Consider the following 18670-nt stretch of genomic DNA (forward strand, 5'->3'; position numbering starts at 1 on the left):
CCTGCTGCCACTACCACCAAGAAAGACAAAGAGAGCAGGCTAGGTCACAAATTATGCCTTCATTCCTTCGGCATCACTGGATCTGAATCCTGGATCTCACTACCCTACAACATTATGGAAGTAGCTTCATCAGAAAGTCTGCAGATGGTTCAAGCTGACTCACCACCACCTTCTGAAGGACAGTCGGACATGGGCAACAAATGCTGCTTTTGTCAAGGATGCCCAGGTCACAAAAAATGCAGATCGCATTGGCAATTCCAATGTGAAAATTCACTGCTGCCCAAGCTCTGCTCATAAAAGTAGTGAATATTTGGCATACAAATGTGCTAAAAATACCAAGAATTTCCATCTAAAGAACTTAATAATTGCCAAAAGTGGCCTTACATCAGCTTACAATGCAGAATGATTCTAAAGGTTTGATGCCATTAAGCCGGTAAGAGTGCAGAAAAGATTTATGTTGCTGGGACTCAAGGGACTGAGTTATAGAGATAGGTTGAATAGGCCAGGACTTTATTCATTGGAGCATAGGAGAATGAGGGTTGATCTTATAGAAGTGTGTAAAGTCATGAGGGGCATAGATAGGGTGAACACACACAATCTTTTCCCCACGATTAGGGAATCAAGAACTAGAGGTCATAGGTTTAAGTGAGGGGAGAGATTTAATAAGAACTTGAGGGGCAACATTTTCACCCCGAGGGTGATCCCTATATGGAATGAGCTGCCAGAGGAAGTGGTTGGGGCAGGTACATTAACAACATTTAAAAGACGCTTGGACAGGTACACAGATAGGAAAGGTTGAGAGGAATATGGGCCAAATGTGGGCAAATGGGACCAGCTTGTATGGGCATCTTGGTAAGCATGGACCAGTTGGGCCAAATGGCCTGTTTCCATGCTGTATGACTATGACTCTCTATGACTCTTATGACTAAAGTGGTACATATCTTATATTGCATGAGAAACACACTTAATTTCACCCAAACAATAAATAACTGTTAAATAAATATAAAATAAAATGTAATGAGTTATGTCATGGAATATAACATATGAATGCCTTGTGAACTGATGTGAAATTTGTTTTAGCAAAGGTGTAATCAGAATAAACAGAAAGGGGTGATATCACTGCTAAAATATTTAAGACGTGTTAGTTTACATAACGTAACAGTGTAACGTAGTGTAACATAACATAACGTAACATAACGTAACAACTATCTAACATACCTATTAGATAAGTCTTATCTAAGACCTAAAATATTTAATATCTATTATAGAAAAGACGTGGTTAAATTGGAAAGAGTGCAGAAAAAATTTATGAGAATGTTGCCAGGACTAGAGGCCCTGAGAGGCTGGGTCTTTATTCCTTGGAGCATAGGAGAATGAGGGGTGATCTTATAGAGGTTTATAAAATCATGAGGGACATAGATAAGGTGGATGGTAACAGTCTTTTCCCCAGGGTAGGAGAGTCCAAAACTAGGGGGTATAGATTTAAGGTGAGAAGGGAAAGATTTAAAAGGGACGAGGGGCAACTTTTTCATGCAGAGGGTGGTGAGTATATGGAACGAGCTGCCAGAGAAAGTGGTTGAAGCAGGTACAATAGTATCATTTAAGAAGCACGGATAGGTACATGCAGCGGTGGGGCTTAGAGGGATAAGGGCTGAACACAGGAAATTGGGCTAGGTAGGTGGGCACCGTGGTTGGCATGGACTTGTTGGTCCGAAGGGCCTGTATCCTTAGCTCTATGACTCTATCGCTCTAAGGCATTTAACTTCAGAAAATGATATTAACTGTTTGTATGCCAGTATCTCATTGTGTAATTGCATGGCTGAAGCGTATTACAAATGAACCTACATTTTCAGCTTTTCGTTATCCTAATGATGATGGAAGGTACCAAATATTCAGTGTTGATTAATAATAGGAATGATTTTAGTGCTAGGAATTTCTTTGACAAGCATTACCTGCAAGATAGTCACCTCCATGGAAATACTATTGATTTGAATATTATACTTGCCTCTCTTGATGTGGGTTTTCCTCTGAAGAATTCATTGTTCTTTGAGTTGTGAGGAGGATTGAAGCGAGGCTGCAAGAAAATACACCCATTGGCAATGGCTTCCAGTGGAGCAGGTCCTTCATACGGGAACCCCAACCCAATGAAGAGCTGAAGTATAAAATCAGAAAGAAAAATAAAAATAATTAGGATTACTCAGCGATGAATTCAATGCTTAAACAGGAAGAGACCAAGGCCAAAGAGGCCTGGTTTCAGTTGGGTTCTGACCAGGGTATTGAACAAGAGAATTGAGAATTAAAATTGCCCAAGGTCACATATTGTTCAGTTAGGAGGGTTGAAATTCTTTTGGGACTCAGTTGTCCAATTGCTTCTTTGGGTTGAAATCAGATTTTAAATCTCTATCGGAAACAGAATGATGTTGCAATGCCAGATTCCATATTAAATTTTGTTTCAAGGTTTTCAATATTTTGACCATCAGTTGTGATTCTCTATCTTAAAAAGGACTCAAGGCAATAATATGTAACCTATCTTTGTAAAATTCCTCTAACCACTCATTTTAATGGCACACTAAACACACATTTATTTTAAACAAATAAATGCTGTAATGCTATTATTATTCAAATACATTTAAGGCTCAAGTTTGGTAAAATGCACTTCACACAAAATGGCAGAACCAGAAATATAGGATTTATGTAACCAAAACCTATTTTATCTAACAAAGCAAATAGTTTTATTGCAATAGCTTTACTGAGAAAAAACATAATCATTTTCTGCACTGAAGGAGCTACTTATCTTTTAATAGCTTACTTTGTAGAATGCATGCAAAATTTATTTAAAATGTAGTCCAAAAAATGAAATCATGTTGCATGATTGCAAATGTATTACGGATGTATTAACATGTAAAAAAAATCATTGTGCTGATGGAATGACTCCGAATTATGCATTGAAAAGCAGAAGACTGCAGATGCTGGAAATCTGAATAAGATATCTGCAAGCTCAGTGAAAAATCAGATGATCAGTGTGCCCCCTTAACCACTGAGACTTAATGATCAAGAAAAAATAACACTGAATGACAGGGAAGGGTGTTGAATTAGAGTGAGTATATCAGATCCAAATTCAGTTTAAGTGAAATGAAGGAAAAAAGAAAATAAAAAGATTGCACATGCTGGAATCTGAGTTGGATGTATCATATCAAAGACTTTTCATTAGAACTTCTGAAACATTCATTAAATCTGTTTTTCTTTGATTTTAATCTGATTCTAACATCTGATTCTAAAAAATCATGGAATCATTGGTTGATAAAAACAGAGAAGAAGACCCTTCATGTCTGTGTTGGCTCTCCCCAAGACCAATGCAGCTATTCCCACTTCCTCAGTTTTTTCCAAGTACATTGTTCAATTCTTCTTGGGGTATAGAAGGGCTTAATGACTAGCCCTGAAATGATTCTGACTTGTACTAATCAGCGAATATGTAGGTATGAATGTATATAGATATGAATGTATATTTTAAACACAAATGCAATTAATTTGTGACTTAAAAATTAAGGAATGAAAGCTTGAACACTGACCAAGCCTTACTCTGAAACATTGTTTACCTCTGCAGGAATTGCAAATTAAATCTTAAGGGAGGTGAGTACACATTCACTCCTTTTACTTTATGACAGGTTTTTGGCACTCGGGTCCCAAAGGTCAACAGCAAAGGAAAAATATCTGCTTACAGCGCTGTATTCAGGCAAATGCACAAGGTTAGGAGACTGACAGTTTAAATTTTCACGTCAGTTGAAAAATAGCAGCTGAAATTTAGTACCTTGCAGTGCTAGTGACCACACAAAAAGCAATAGAATTGAGTCAAAAAGGATCTTGGATTATTAAAAAAATCTTCATTGCTTCATCCATTGATTGGAAGATATGACCATCTAATTCTTAACATTTATTAAATATAATCAGAAAAATAAATCCTTCCAACTTGAAGTTTCCTAGGTCTTGAGCAGCCAGTTTGATTCAGAACTCTTTAACCTAGGCTCTGCATTGTGCTATTTGCTGATAATGTCACATTATGGCAAAGTGTCTCAGAAAATTAACTCTGTAAATTCTCAGTTTTCTACAATCACTTAAATGTGTAAATTTATTGTAAACCAAGATCTGCTGCATCCTCTTGCCCTGACACAGACCCTTGTTGCATTTGGTTCATGGGTAATAATTTCTCCAGGTCATAATTCATTCACAACAAAAGAAACCTAAGCTGGCTGTGAGCCTGCATCCGAGTTCAATGGAGGCAGGGCAAGGGGTTGCCACTCAATCTGCTCCCAGGAGGAGTGTTGATAATTTAAATATCTTTTGAGGCCCGCAGTCTCAAATTAACATGCTTTGTCAGTGTTACGGAGGATGGTTACTCTTAGAAACCTGGCAGCTGAAAGGAAGCAAGAACAGTTGAGGAGAAAAGCTAAATGCTTTTTTCAGCTCTGCTTGCAATCCAAGAGGAGGAGGAATGTTTCCTAGATTGAGTATGCGCTGGATTTGGGAACTGGAATCTCCTCAAATTCAGACTACTCCTTGCACATTCAGGGACAGAGCTTTAGCTGGGGACTAGGATCAGATGCCCCAGTGAACAAGCTCTTATGGAGGCAGTGGATTGGACAGAATTGCTGTTGTGGTCTGCTCCTGCATCCTTTGCATATGGCTGGCCAAGGTTATCAATCAGACTGATTTCCATGTGGGAAAACATGAATAAAGCATATTCACTTTGCAGATTAAATTCCACATTACACAGCATTTCCTATCTAAAACTTCAACCCTCCTCCCTATGCAATCCTCCCCTGCTAATAGTCAGCCCATTTGTTTGAAACATATTTAAACATATCGAATTGTATAAGGTTCTGATGGCATTTGTCAAAATTGATGCCAAGAGGATGTTACCCTTGTGGGAGAAACTAGAATTAAGAGACATTGATTCAGAATAAGACATTCCACATTTAAAATGCAGACAAGGAGGAATTAGTTCTCTGAGAGGATTGTAAATCTGTGAAGTCTGTGTAAGCTGAAACATCCAACGTATTCAAAGCTAAGATAGGTAGATCTTTCACATGGGAGGGGGGGGGGGGTGTCAAGAGTTGAGAGAAACAGGCGGGGAACTGAAGCTGGGTCCAAGATCAGATTAGTCACAATCTCATTGAATGGTGGAACAATATTGAGGAGCCACATGGCCCACTCCTGCTTGAATTTTCTTATGTTCTTATTAACCAATAACTATTATCAGTAAATTGGTAAATTGGTTCATTGTTGTACAGTGAAAAACTTGTCTTGCATACTCTCCATACAGATCAATTCATTACAACAGTGCATTGAGATAGTACAAGGTAAAACAATAACAGGATGCAGAATAAAGTGTTAACAGCACAGAGAAAGTGCAGTGCAGATAGATAGTAAGGTGCAAGGTCACAATGAGGTAGACTGTGAGGTCATGAGTCCATCTTATCGTACTAGGGGATCATTCAATAGTCTTATAACAGTGGGATAGAAGCTCTCTTTGAGCCTGGTGGTACATGCTTTCAGGCTTTTGTATCTTCTGCCCAATAGGAGGGGGGAGAAGAGAGAATGTCTGGGGTTTTTGATTATGCTTTATCGAGGTAGCAAGAAGTGTAGACAGAGTCCATGGAGAGGAGGCTGGTTTTCATGATGCGCTGGGCTGTGTCTACAACTCTCTGCAGTTTCTTGCGGTCATGGGCAGAGCACTTGCCGTACCAAGCTCTGATGCATCCGGATAGGATGCTTTCTATGGTGATTGATAAAAATTGGTGAGGGTCAAAGGGGACTCGCCAAATTTCTTTAGCCTGCTGAGGAAGTAGAGGCGCTGGTGAGCTTTCTTGGCTGTGGCATCCACATGGTTGGACCAGGACAGGCTATTGGTGATGTTCACTCCTAGGAACTTTAAACTTTCAACCTTCTCAACCTCAGCACCCTTGTTGTAAACAGGACCATGTACACCGCATCCCCCACCTCCCCCAAAGTCAATGACCAACTCTTCTGTTTTGCTGACATTGAGGGAAAAGTTGTTGCCATGACACCATGTCACTAGGCTCTCTATCTCCTTCCTGTATACTTAGACTCATCACTATTTGAGATACGGCCCACTACGGTGGCATCATCTGCAAATTTGTAGATGGAGTTCGAGCAGAATCTGGCCACGCAGTCATGAGTGTATAGGAAGTAGAGTAGGGGGCTTAGGATGTAGCCTTGTAGGGCACCAGTGTTGAGAGTAATCATGGCGGAGGTGTTGCTGCCCATCCTTACTGAGTGCGGTCTGTTGGTCAGGAAGTCAGGATGCAGTTGCAGAGGGAGGTGTTGAGTCCCAGGTTTAGGAGTTTGGAGATGAATTTGCTTGGAATTATAGTATTGAAGAAGGAGCTGTAGACTGCAGCCAGTCATACGATACAATCCTTATAGTGATACAACCTTGGAACAGCACAGATTGTAAATAAAACTGCTTTTCATATGATGCGTTACTTTATTCCGTTAACAATATAAACAAAAAGCAAAATAAAATCAAAGACTCAAAATAACCATCTGGTCTCCATATGCTTTACTTTAGTACGGAGTCTTCCAGATTCAGTTGATTATTTTCAGATATGATCCTAATTGGTTCTCCTGTGGCGCCTTTTCCAGTTTTTCCACACCTGTCAAGCAAGTCTCTGGTGATCTTCCTGAGATGGCACTTGTTTCTCTAATATGGAACGCACTCCTCCGAAATGACCTCCTGTGACCTGGGGTATAGTGAACTTTAAGGCACCACTATCCCCTGAGAAGTTTGATATCCAGTCATGTGGGCTTCATCCTCGCTGTATCTCCCACTCATAATAGTGGTAAGTATTTAACTACTCTGTTGTAATGATGTGCCTGTCTTCTTTTAGTTACCTCCATTTGTCCTTTTTTCACTTTTGTTTCTAACAGTCTTTCTGTTGTCTGGAACAAGAGTTCTGTTTCATCTGCCCAGAAGTTTCAGCACAGGACTGCTTGTCGCCCCCTTCGGTTGGAGTAGGATGGGATGGGATGCTCAAACGGGGATCCAACTGTGATGATTTAGTCTTCTTCATGAATTTAGTCCACCTTCACAGTGCTCTCTCCCTTCACATTACTCTGCAAAAAGTGAGGTGATCTTGTCTGGGGGGTCAAACTTACAGTTGTTTGAGAATCTCACAGAGTTGCCTAATGTGAATTATGGCCTGTTATCTGACCTCAGAGATGCCGTGTCTGGCAAACTGTGTTTTGAGCTTGCAACTGATTATTAATGAATGCATACCCTTTAGGAAGTCCATCTCTCAAAAATTTATAAATTAATCAACTGTCACCAGATCAATTTTCTCCTCTAAATGAAAAAAAATAGACGCAACTTTTGCCCAGGGTCATTCTGGGATATGAGATTCACAGATCTTGCATTTCTTCACATAGTCCCTTGTCTCCTTGTTCAACTCTGACCAGTATAGGAAATGCTTTCCCTCACTCTGCAGGGACAACAATTCACCTCCAGATATGAGGAGTGAACATGCGATCTCATTGTTCCAGTGAGGGTTACTAACAAATAACCTTTCACCTCTGAAGATCAGGTTATATCGAGAGCCCAATTTATCTCTTACAAGCAAATATGTTCTGAGAATAGGTTCAAACTCGTGCGGTGTCCCTTCCTGAATCACTCACTTCAGGCACTGCAGTTTATTGTCAGCTGGCATCCTTGCTCTCCTGCGTCGTGGCTGAGAAACTGTAATGTGTGTCATAACACAGCATGGTATCCTTGGCATCTCTTGTGTCCTTGAGATAGGTCAAGCTACATGCATGCCCTTTCCCAAGCAGTACAAATTTGTTACGTTGTATGTTTGAATTTGCACATTCTCTACAATTCTTTGATGCTGCATGGAAGAATTTAACAACAATGACCTCAAATGGCTTGTGATCACTGAGCACATATGCAGTTCTCCTGCATATCTCCAGACCAAAATTCATAGTGAGTAGCTCCTTCTCAACTTGTGCATAACACATACTCTGCTTGTGTATGCTATTAGTGAGCTTCTTGCAAGCTCATTGCTCCATGATCTTTTTCTTAAATGACTGTAGTGTCAGCTCATTCTAATTATCAATGTGTCACAACAGACACTCTTCTTGATTTGTTCGACTGCTTGCTTTTGAGCGTCCAACCAACATGAAACCATGTTCTTTTTGGTCAGCTCTCTGGATGGCTCACACTCACATCTCACTCAGGTGAGGCAGAAACTTGAACAGATGCTTGTTAGACCTCAGGAAACATAATATTCCTGTAATATTTGTTGGTCATCCTCCATTTCTGGTAATCTAGTGATCCATGAAGGAGACCTGTCATTCTGTACTTCAGTTTTTTGTTCACTTAATTTCAGTTGCTTCTCTTTGCATCAGTTAATCAGGGCCCTCAGCTTCTAACTGTGGTCTCACCCTGCCTCTTCCACTGTTTCTCCTTTTCCAAAAAACAATCTGTCATCACCCAAAGTCTTTATCTCATTAAGATCTTCAGGTGCAATATTTAGTCTTTGATGAAGTCCTTCTGGTGTTGTGTTGATTCCTAATATTATTCTTTTCCAAGCGTATCCACCAAGAAGTGCGTTGAAACAGGCTAAATAAGAACATTCCTCTTCAATCTCTACAAGCCAGAGTCCATTCACCACACAGATCATTTTTGCTCCACTTACGTCTTCCAGCATCTTCATACATTGGTGACTCTTCTTCAGAACTCCATTAAGGTCTCTTGGGTCCAGTTAAATTCTCCAAATTGCTGCTTGATTTCTCAACAGATCAAGCTGGATATCCAGAGGGCTCATTCCCACCTTAATCAGTCTCTTTAAGGCAGCTTAAGTTTTCTCCTTGACATCTACAGGGACACACTGACTGGTTCCTCTCTTCAAGGATTAAATGGTATTTGCCTTCTACTTACTCAGCTCTGTGAAGGACATCTGCACATTTTGCGTGGCTGAAAATAATTTATTGCATTGAAGCAACCTTCATGATCTTGTTGTGGTGTACCTTTGTCTATGGTTCTGTTGTACTGTTCCAAAAATGGGTATGACAGCTTTCGGTCAATTACAAAGAAATCCACCTCATATTTTGCTTGGTTCTCTGGTTTCATCACTCTCAGGGGCTATCTTCCAGCAAGCTTCAACACATGATTCACTGACTTTAACAGCATTGCCTTGGCATTGATGGCTTGTTCCAATATGACATTACTGCTCCTTGGTCAAGTTGTAAAGTTACCTTTGCACTAACATCTTGGCGTAGATAGATCTAATAGGCATTCCTTCCATGCAACTAACATTATTTGGCATCAACTGAATCTCAGCCTATCTGTGCCCCTGCACAGCTCATCTCATCCACACAATGGACTTCTGATACCCTCTTCATTGAGTTGGTTGTGCTTTCCCAGTTCTACCATTTCCTGTGTCATGTGGTATTCATTTATTTAGGCTGGACTCCTGGATTCCACAAATAATCTGATCTCTGACAAGCAAGCCCTTCAAATCTGCAAAAATGCAATTATCTGCTCAAACTGTTGAAACCATTAATAAAGTATTAAAAGATTCTCCTTGTTCTTTGTTGCATGGTAAATGTCCACACCCTATCTCAAATGGGAGGAATTGTGCCCAGCGTTCTGATTCAGGCACAGTGTCCACATTTCAAGGTTTCATCAGCCAGCATTTCTGACACCATGCCACAGTATCTGTGTAAGATACCGGGAGATAACTAGCAAGTCAAATTAAAACAAGGGTATTTAATTAAATAAAAATTGCTGATATTGGCAAAACAGCATTCTAACTTTGAATTTCTCCATTGCGCAGACAGACTATTAGCACTTCCCACATTAAAAATGGATGCAACAGGGATGCAACAATCCTTAAACTGGTGCAGCCTTAAGACAGTACTGATTACTAACATACAATAAATACAATATGTAACACATATGTTACCTTGGGTGGCATAGTGTAGACAGTTTAATCCTTAAATACCCTGATAGGCTTTGACAGAAGGCAAAGTTTGGTGGAGCTTGTGGTAGGCAAATTCAATAGTTCTTAAATATGTCTTACATTCAAAAACATGTAAGAACCATTAAAATGAAGTAACTACAAAGAAATTAAAAAGAAGTTAAATATACATAAGCAACACACAAAATGCTGGAGGAACTCAGCAGGTCAGGCAGCATCTATGGAGGGAAATGAACAGTTGATGTTTTGGGCCAAGACTCCTCATCGTGACTTGAAAGAAGGAGGGCAGAAGCCAGAATAACAGGGTGGGGGGAGGGGGAGGAGCATGAGCAGCAGGTGATAGGTGATTTTAGGTGGGGGGGTAAGTAGGAATGATGTAAGAAGCTGGGAGGTGATAGGTAGAAGAGGCAAAGATAGAATCTAATAGGAGACGACAGTGGACCATGGAATAAAGGGAATGATCAGATTCCATCTTCTTCAGCCCTTTGCCTCTTCCACCTGTCACCTCCCAGTTTTCACATCATTCCCACTTCCCCCCCACCCCCACCTACCTACCCTCCCCTTCTTCATTCCTTCAGCATTTTGTGTGATGGTCCAGATTTCCAGCATCTGCAGTCTTTCTTGTGTCTTAAATATACGTACATAAAAATACAATGAAATAGTTGAAAACATCAAACTGTCTCTGTTGCTTCCTGGTCAACAAGCCTGGAGTTCCTTTTGAAATCAAGGGGCTTTTCAATCCTCTGCTAGATCTGACCAGACGTAGCACCAGCCAAGTGCTGGGGGACCTCAGCAAGACTGGGTCCTGCTGCTGGGCTCAGAATGGATTCCAGGGTGGAATGTTTTTGCAGATGTGGTGCCATCTTTTACTCAGTATCAGACTTCTGCTTGCATCAGCGCATGAAAGAAAGTCTGAAGTTTACTAAAGTCTCAAGGGCTGAAAGCTTGATTGGAATTCTCAACTTCTGTCCAGCAAGATCATCTTGCAAGACTCTGCAGCCATATTCTTATCGTATTTTACCTCATTTCATATAAAGCTAACAATACAAAACATTAAATATAACAAATGATAACATTCGTTCACGACAAGAGGTACCAAGATCTCAACAGCATGTGTCAGCAATATTTATTCATTAGTTCACAGAATGTGGATGTTGGCATTTATTGCCCATCCCTACTTGCCCCTGATATGAGGAAGCAGATAAGAGTCAACTATATTGGTGTGTCTGCAGTCACACACTGTAGCTAGGCTACCTCAGAGGGCAGTTTGAAGTCAAGCACATTGTTATGAGTTTGCCATCACAAACAGACCAGACTGGCTAAAGATGGCAGGTTTCCTTTGATGTAGAACAATGGTGAATTAGATGGGTTTTTACAAGAATCTGCTAGTTTATTGGTTACCATTACTAAGACTAACTTTTATAAAGTCCGCATTTATTTAATTACTTGTATCTAAATTTTCCACCTGCTTCAGTGATCTTTAAACTCATGTCTCTGTATTAGTGGTCCACACTTACGGCTTTTAGTTCAGTAACTTAACCATTATACAACTACACTCTAGGGGTCATTGACCTTACCCACAGTCAATATCTATTAGCTCACTTTCCAGAAGGGACAAGACAACAGAAGTGAGAGACCTAAATATTTTTTGAGTTTTAATGACTTCAAAACCATTTTACTGAGGTCAGCTTTTGCAGCAAATCCTGGTTTTCAATGCAAGATTTTCTTGATCAATAGAATTCATCATGTAGGAACACTTGTGCACTTAACCACAAAGTTATCTGGAGCTGGCTTGGGAGTAGCGTTTATAAAGACAAGTAGTCTCAGATGAACAATTGCTCTGTGATTTGATTCCGATTGGGTCTGCTAACTACAGTATATGACAAAGTTGAGCAATTTAAATTGTAATGTTAGCTACAGTTTCATTTGATTACCTTTGAGAATTTAAAGAATTTTTCACATCAGTTTACCTTCATGAAATTTTATCTGTGGTTATTCATCTGTGTCAGGAAATTAACTAAGTCGTAAAGCAGACATGATAGTCCTTGATCTGTTGCAAGGAATTGGGTGAATGAGCCAGCATCTTGCCATTCCACAATATTTTATTATTTTATTCATTATTTGTGTGAAAATAGTACAGCATATTTCAACTACAAGTTTTACATTTTCATTATCTTCATGACATTGTAACTGAGATTAGTGAAATACTATTACTTTCATTTTCTAGACGTAGTAGGCTTGTTAGTGATTTGGAAAAGATGTGGATAGTTTGGGATAAGTTTGTTAATTACATTAAATCTGATACAGTTTAAGACACAAATTTAATCAGCAAGCATTTTATTGTAATTTTCTTATTATTTCTATGAAGCATTTTTATAGATTGAGGAAGAGAATTGTTAATTTTTATGGATGATAAGAGGCATTTTAAATTTGTAAATCTTCCACTTTCACATTCGTTTTTACCACATTACTTGATTTGTAACCATGTTGGATGTAAAAACTGCCTGACATTTCTAGATGCATCTCAATGAAGGAGTAGACTTCTTAATTATTTTAACTGGTTTTGGATGTATCCCACTGTGTAAAATTGCTGCTGATCGTTTATTGCAAAATTATAACTTTCATTTTAATAAAGAATAATTTAAGCAGATGTGTTGAAAATTACATTGCATATCTTCAAGTTATGAAAGATTTTGAATCTATTACTAGATTGCCTGGAACATTTGCAGATGTGATGGAATTGTCACTGCATAAATCCTGATAGGTCTTATAGCCTGATTTATTTGTGGTGACAAAATGTAATTTTACTCCCTTTAATGAATTTTGAAGGCTAATCTGATCAAATCACATATATCTTTTCCATCTTTAAAGTTGATTATGTATGCTAATTGAAATACATATTTAAAATACATGCACATGTATATTCTTAGTGTAAGGAAAGTTGCACTTTTCCACAGATTGCTTGTGCATATTAAACAGATAAAAGAAGGCCAGTCAACTCTTCAGAATTTCAATACAGAGAGTGTAATATTTTCAGAGTAAGAGCCTATTATATGACCAAGCACACCAAGTTTTGTTAGTCTAGAAACATGGTCTTGTAGCTAAACCTGGTAAGAGTTTGGAAGAGTAACCTCATGGCCAAATGTTAGAGAAACTAACAGAATGTACTTATAGTAGATATGGAAAGAAATAAACTACAAGGAACCTGCTGAATGTACAGTTCTCCTTGAAGCTGGGTGCTGGATAGCTGAGATGGGGTATCTAATTGAATTAATGTTTGACATAAGACATCACTATCCCTAAGAGAAAGGATGTGCACAATGCTAATTATTAGAAAGAGACAAGAGACGGAGAGGGAGAGATAATGGAAGATGGCATTCTCGAATGGTCCAAAATCCTCACGTGACTGCTGTGCCTTAATCCAAACGCCAAGGCAGTAAAGTAATATGCAACCTGTTAAGATTATTGAGCTACCTATTACTTGCTGTAATATTGTAGAATGCTTTTGATTATATAAAGGTTGCCTTTAACGAGAATGATATAACTTGAATCTTGAATTAGATGTAAATCTTACATGTCTGATAGTTTTCATCATGAATAATTACCAACATTCAGTGGTGAATATTAAGTGAGTACAATAACCAAAAGAAATTGAGGAAATATCCCTGAATGTTCATGAATCATCAGTATGACTTCATTCATAAATGAAGAATTATACACAATATATCAGATTTGGTTTCTAAGAAGTGTTATGGAACATATCAAAATTGAAGTTGGAACTTTAAGGATTGAGCTGTGTTCAAAAGAGACCCCCTGAAGCAAGGTCGTTAAACAATTTCCCTCCATTTACACATTTATCTCTACTTATATTTTTTTTACAGGAACGTCAGAGCTTGCAAAACCTTTGTTATTGTATCATTATTGATAGAAATGAATTCTGGAGCAAAATGTGTTGGAAACACCCTATTCTTCCCTTCCAGCTGTCTGACCAAACTGACACGGCTCATCACAATTGACAGCAGAAGTCACAAGCAAGAAGACTGAAACTATAGGCACCTCCAGGCATTTTGTGCTGTAAATGTATTCTTATTGTAGCTTGATTGTTAGGGAAGGTTTGTGAAAGATAATTGGTCTCTGCAAACTATCGAAGAGAAATTGCGCAACCTAACAATGAAATTGAACCTCTACAGTATACAGAATTACAGTTTATAAGTGGAAAGGTCAGTAACTCTTCGTATAATTTCACCAAGGGTGCTCCAAGCTTGTAATATATTTTTCATCTATAGCTATGAATGGTGACTTCATTGGCCACAGAACTGATATTAAAGTCAAAATCAAAATCAATAATTCACTTGTAGCATAACACCTCTTGGGAATATTGCTCCGAGTTAGTTTAAGGATATCCTCAAAGGTCTGTCAGAAACTATTTTCTGCAGGATAAATAGAACATCTCAATAGTTGTGGTGACTCCAGCTGTTCTTTGACTTAAAACCGTAACTAACTCATGCTGTGGCACCTGAAAAGGACGAGTCTTTCATATCAATGAGAAAATTGAAACTCTGTCACTTTTGATTAAATATATTAAATAAGCATTGACAAAACGAAAATTAAGCAACAGGAAGGCATTGCCAGTAATGGAATAAAAAAGCGTAATACAAGAGTAAATCATGTCACTTTGAAAGAAATTTACTTTTATCAATAATCTTGCATATATTTAAGAATATATTTTTATTAATAAAATTGCATAGGGATTTTTTAAAAACTATGTTGATCAATATGTTTTTAGAATTTTATTTCATGATAACATTAAAAATACAATGGTTAGCTGGAGCAGCTGTTTTATGGGATATTTTTGGATGGATATTGAATAGTAAGAAAGAAAACATGTCATCTTTATTGGCAAATAAAAAGCAAGACAAGATTAAGCCATTTTATCCTTTAAACCTGCTCCATACAGTTGTAATAATAAATACAATTCATACACTCCTCATCTACCAGTCACCATGGAGAAGAGGTAATAAAAAAGTTCAGGTCAACTAGGGTGAAAAATAGAAAATTCCTCTCCATCTGTCACAGACAATTGAGATAATCGTTTACCCTGGTTTCCAATACAGGATATCTATGTGATACAGGCGTGTGCAGGTATAGGAGATGGGGAGAGGTTTGTGGAGGGCACCTGGATTATGTGACTCATGAATAGCCATTATGCAGTTTAGGTAATTGATTTGTGTAATCTAGTCCCTTTGTTGATTTATAAACCTTGATCAAATCATATTGTTCACCCTAAAGTATTTTGGACAATTGTATTTTGACAATTATATGGAATACATATGATAATATACTGATGATATTTCATGGGAACCAAGATACTAAGAAAGTCAAAGGGAAAGGGGAGAGAATAGGAAAGTGGTATTAAATCTTTTCAATTGTTTTGCAAACTGAATTGTTCGTTTAATCAACTCTTTAATCCTGTTTTCTTCAGCCATGGTTTAATAGCATTAGTTAGATGTTATTGTACTAAACCATCCAGATCCCATTCTTTCATGCTTGTATTAACTCACTTCCCTGGAGGATATGTTATTGTTATCCCATTATTTTCTCACATGCATAACAATACATATTTAACCATCATTTGCCAAGCGCATGCCAAGTCTCACAGTAAATCAATCTGTGCTATTAGTTGGTGAGCACAGAGGACATATCAACTCTTGTGTGTGAATTGCTCACCTGCTCTCACACATCTCCTGATATTGCCCGCAAATTGGTAGATCATTCCCTTGTAATGATAACTTGGTCATTAATATAAGTAGCAATTGGCAAAGTTCCCACAAACAATTCCTTCTAGTCTCCACTGGCATTTAACATCACTCACATCCCAAGCACTTGCAAATCCATTGTTAACCACATTTGGCTTATGGCCATTCTGCCAAATCTCAATCCATTGCAGCAGGTTCCACATGATTCTATCCGATAGAGAACTCTCACATCATACCTTATCAAAAATGTTCTGATTGCACAGGTATACACTGTCTATCGGGTTACTTTAATTTTTATAATCCATTTGCTGCAGTAATGCAACCATCCTGATAAGATACATATAAGATATTTATTTATTAGTCACATGTACATCGAAACACACAGTGAAATATGTCTTTTTGCATTACTGAGAACGTGCTGGGGGCAGTCCGCAAGTGTTGCTGCTCTTCCGGCGCCAATATAGCATGCCCACAGCTCCTAACCTGTATGTCTTTGGAATGTGGGAGGAAACCGGAGCACGTGGAGGAAACCCACGCAGACACAGGGAGAATGTACAAACTTCTTACAGACTGCAGTGAGAATTGAACCCGGGATACTAGCGCTGTAATAGCGTTACGCTAACCGCTACACTATTTTGCCACCATGTATCCATACTTCTCTACACAAATGTATATAGATGGGTACACAAAGAAAACTTAAATGGCCAACAGAGGGCCTACCTTCACCATTAAATTAACCAATGCCTGTATACAATAATCTCACCCATAAACCTTTGTGAAATCAGTCAATGATGAGAGACATCGAGATAACGGACTAGCTATTAAACCCATCATAGGCAGTGAGAAAGGGCACATTATAGAGATGAATGCGATTTTAATAATAATTTTTGCTCGGTACAACTTCCAATGATGCCACAAATCACTATTGTTATCTCATTATTAATTGATTTGCTAAATTTACAAAATTAATGAACATTATCCTTTTACACATTGCACATAATATTTATTTAATGAGGAAAAGAAAGCTGTGATAAATTAAAAAAGCTACAAACAACCCAAAGCAAATGTATTTCACTCTGATTTTCTATAATTGGCCCTGGATAAATGATCTTGCCATGAAATGCATTGTTTGTTGAAAAAGGCACTAAGACTTCAACAGATGCACAGACACAAACATGTCTAGGTGATTGAACTGACCTTTTGGAAATTGACTTTACACCAATAAATGAAGCTATTTAAGGAAATAGCAATTCTTAAAGCATTTTTAAAACCGAATGCTTGCAAACATGCTTCCTTTTTTGGAGTCAATACATTACCAATATTACTTTACCACACTTAATTTATAAAATGTAAGCTATATTGCAGTGTAAATAGTGTAAACAATTTTACCACATTGTGGTTACTTGCTAATATTTAAATAAACTTGATTTTCAGACTCAGATTTAACTAAAATTCACTGAAATTTGAATTAAGAAACTGATGAAGGGATAGGTTGGTTCAGATCCAGTCTTGTGTTATGAGAAAGGGTTAATTGATGATCTGGTGATTATGGGACCTTTAGGGAACAGTGATCACAATATAATAGACATTTATACAAAGGCTGAAAGTGACTTTGTTTAATCTGAAACTGCAGTCTTAAATCTGAATATGACAAATCACGAAGGCATAAGGTGTGACGAGGCTTTGGCAGACTGGGAAATCGTATTACAAAGTAAGATATGGAACAAGCAATGGCGAACTTTTAAGGAGGCAATACATAGTTTACAACTAATAAACATGCCTTTATGACAAAAAAAACTCAACAGGAAGACTAGAGCAGCTGTGACAATGAAGAGAAGGTAAAAACAGTATTTGATGAAAGGAAAAGGTTTATAAAGTTTCCAAGTAAAAACAGTAAATACAAAGATGGAAAACTTCAGAATTCAGCAGAGGAAGATCAGGCAATTGAAAATGAGAGGAAAAGCAGAATATGGATGGAGGCTAGCACGAAACTTAAAAACAGACTGTAAGTAAATGAGGAGCACAAAAACTAGCATTAATAAAAAAACTAGCACTGGAGAAATTAATTTGACTGAAAAGCAATAAATCCTGAGAATATGATGACATGCATCTTGGGGTTTTGAAAGGGGTGACTATCGAAATGGTGGATGTACTGGATGTTAACTTCCATAATGGCATTGATTCTAGTATAGTTTCTCAGATTGAAAGGTAGCAAAGTGTAACCCCACAATTAAGAAGGGAAGGAGAGGAAAACAGGAGATTATAGACCAATTAGCCTAACATATGTCAGAGAGAAAATGCTAAAATCTATTGTTAAGGAAGTGGTAACAGGGCACTTCGAGAATAATAATAATTGGAGTGGGCAGAATCAACGATAATCTATCAAAGAACAATCATATTTGACAAGTCTATTGGATTTTTTTGTGGTTTTAGCTAGCAGAATAGAGAAGGGTGAACTAGTTAAAGTGGTGTATTTGGAATTTCAGAAGCTCTTGGATAAGGAGCTGCACAAGAAGTTAATAAATAAAATTAGGGTGCATTGTTGGGGGGAACAATATACTGACTTGGATAGAAAACAGAGAGAAGCAATAAATGGGACATTTTTGGGTTGGAAGGCTATGATCATCAGAAACACACAAGATCTACTTTGAGAAAAAATGTAAATAGGTGGAGTATTTTTTAAATGATGCAACTTTAAAAAGTATTGTTGTTCAGACACACTTGCGTATCGTTGTACATGAATCATTGATTGCTAATTTGTAGATTCAGTAAGCAATTAGGATGGCGAACTGTATATTGGACTTTATTGGTATAAGTTTTGAGAAGAAGAGTGGAGACATGTTGCTCCAATCACATTAAGCCTTGGTGAGACCTCATCTGGAATATTATGTACAGGTCTGGGCAGTGAAGGTGCATCAG

At 38.0% G+C, this 18670-nt stretch overlaps 1 protein-coding gene across 1 annotated transcript in view; it reads right to left on the reverse strand.

The window, feature by feature from the left end:
* LOC127580118 (alpha-1,6-mannosylglycoprotein 6-beta-N-acetylglucosaminyltransferase B) overlaps positions 1–18670 on the reverse strand; it is a 577216-nt gene that overhangs the window by 27577 nt on the left and 530969 nt on the right. The window contains exon 13 of the mRNA XM_052033330.1: positions 2006–2152. Within this exon, the coding sequence (XP_051889290.1) occupies positions 2006–2152 (147 nt within the window). The remainder of the gene's footprint in view (positions 1–2005; positions 2153–18670) is intronic.

This window comes from Pristis pectinata, chromosome 18 (genome assembly GCF_009764475.1).
Source record: "Pristis pectinata isolate sPriPec2 chromosome 18, sPriPec2.1.pri, whole genome shotgun sequence".
Taxonomy (NCBI): domain Eukaryota; kingdom Metazoa; phylum Chordata; class Chondrichthyes; order Rhinopristiformes; family Pristidae; genus Pristis; species Pristis pectinata.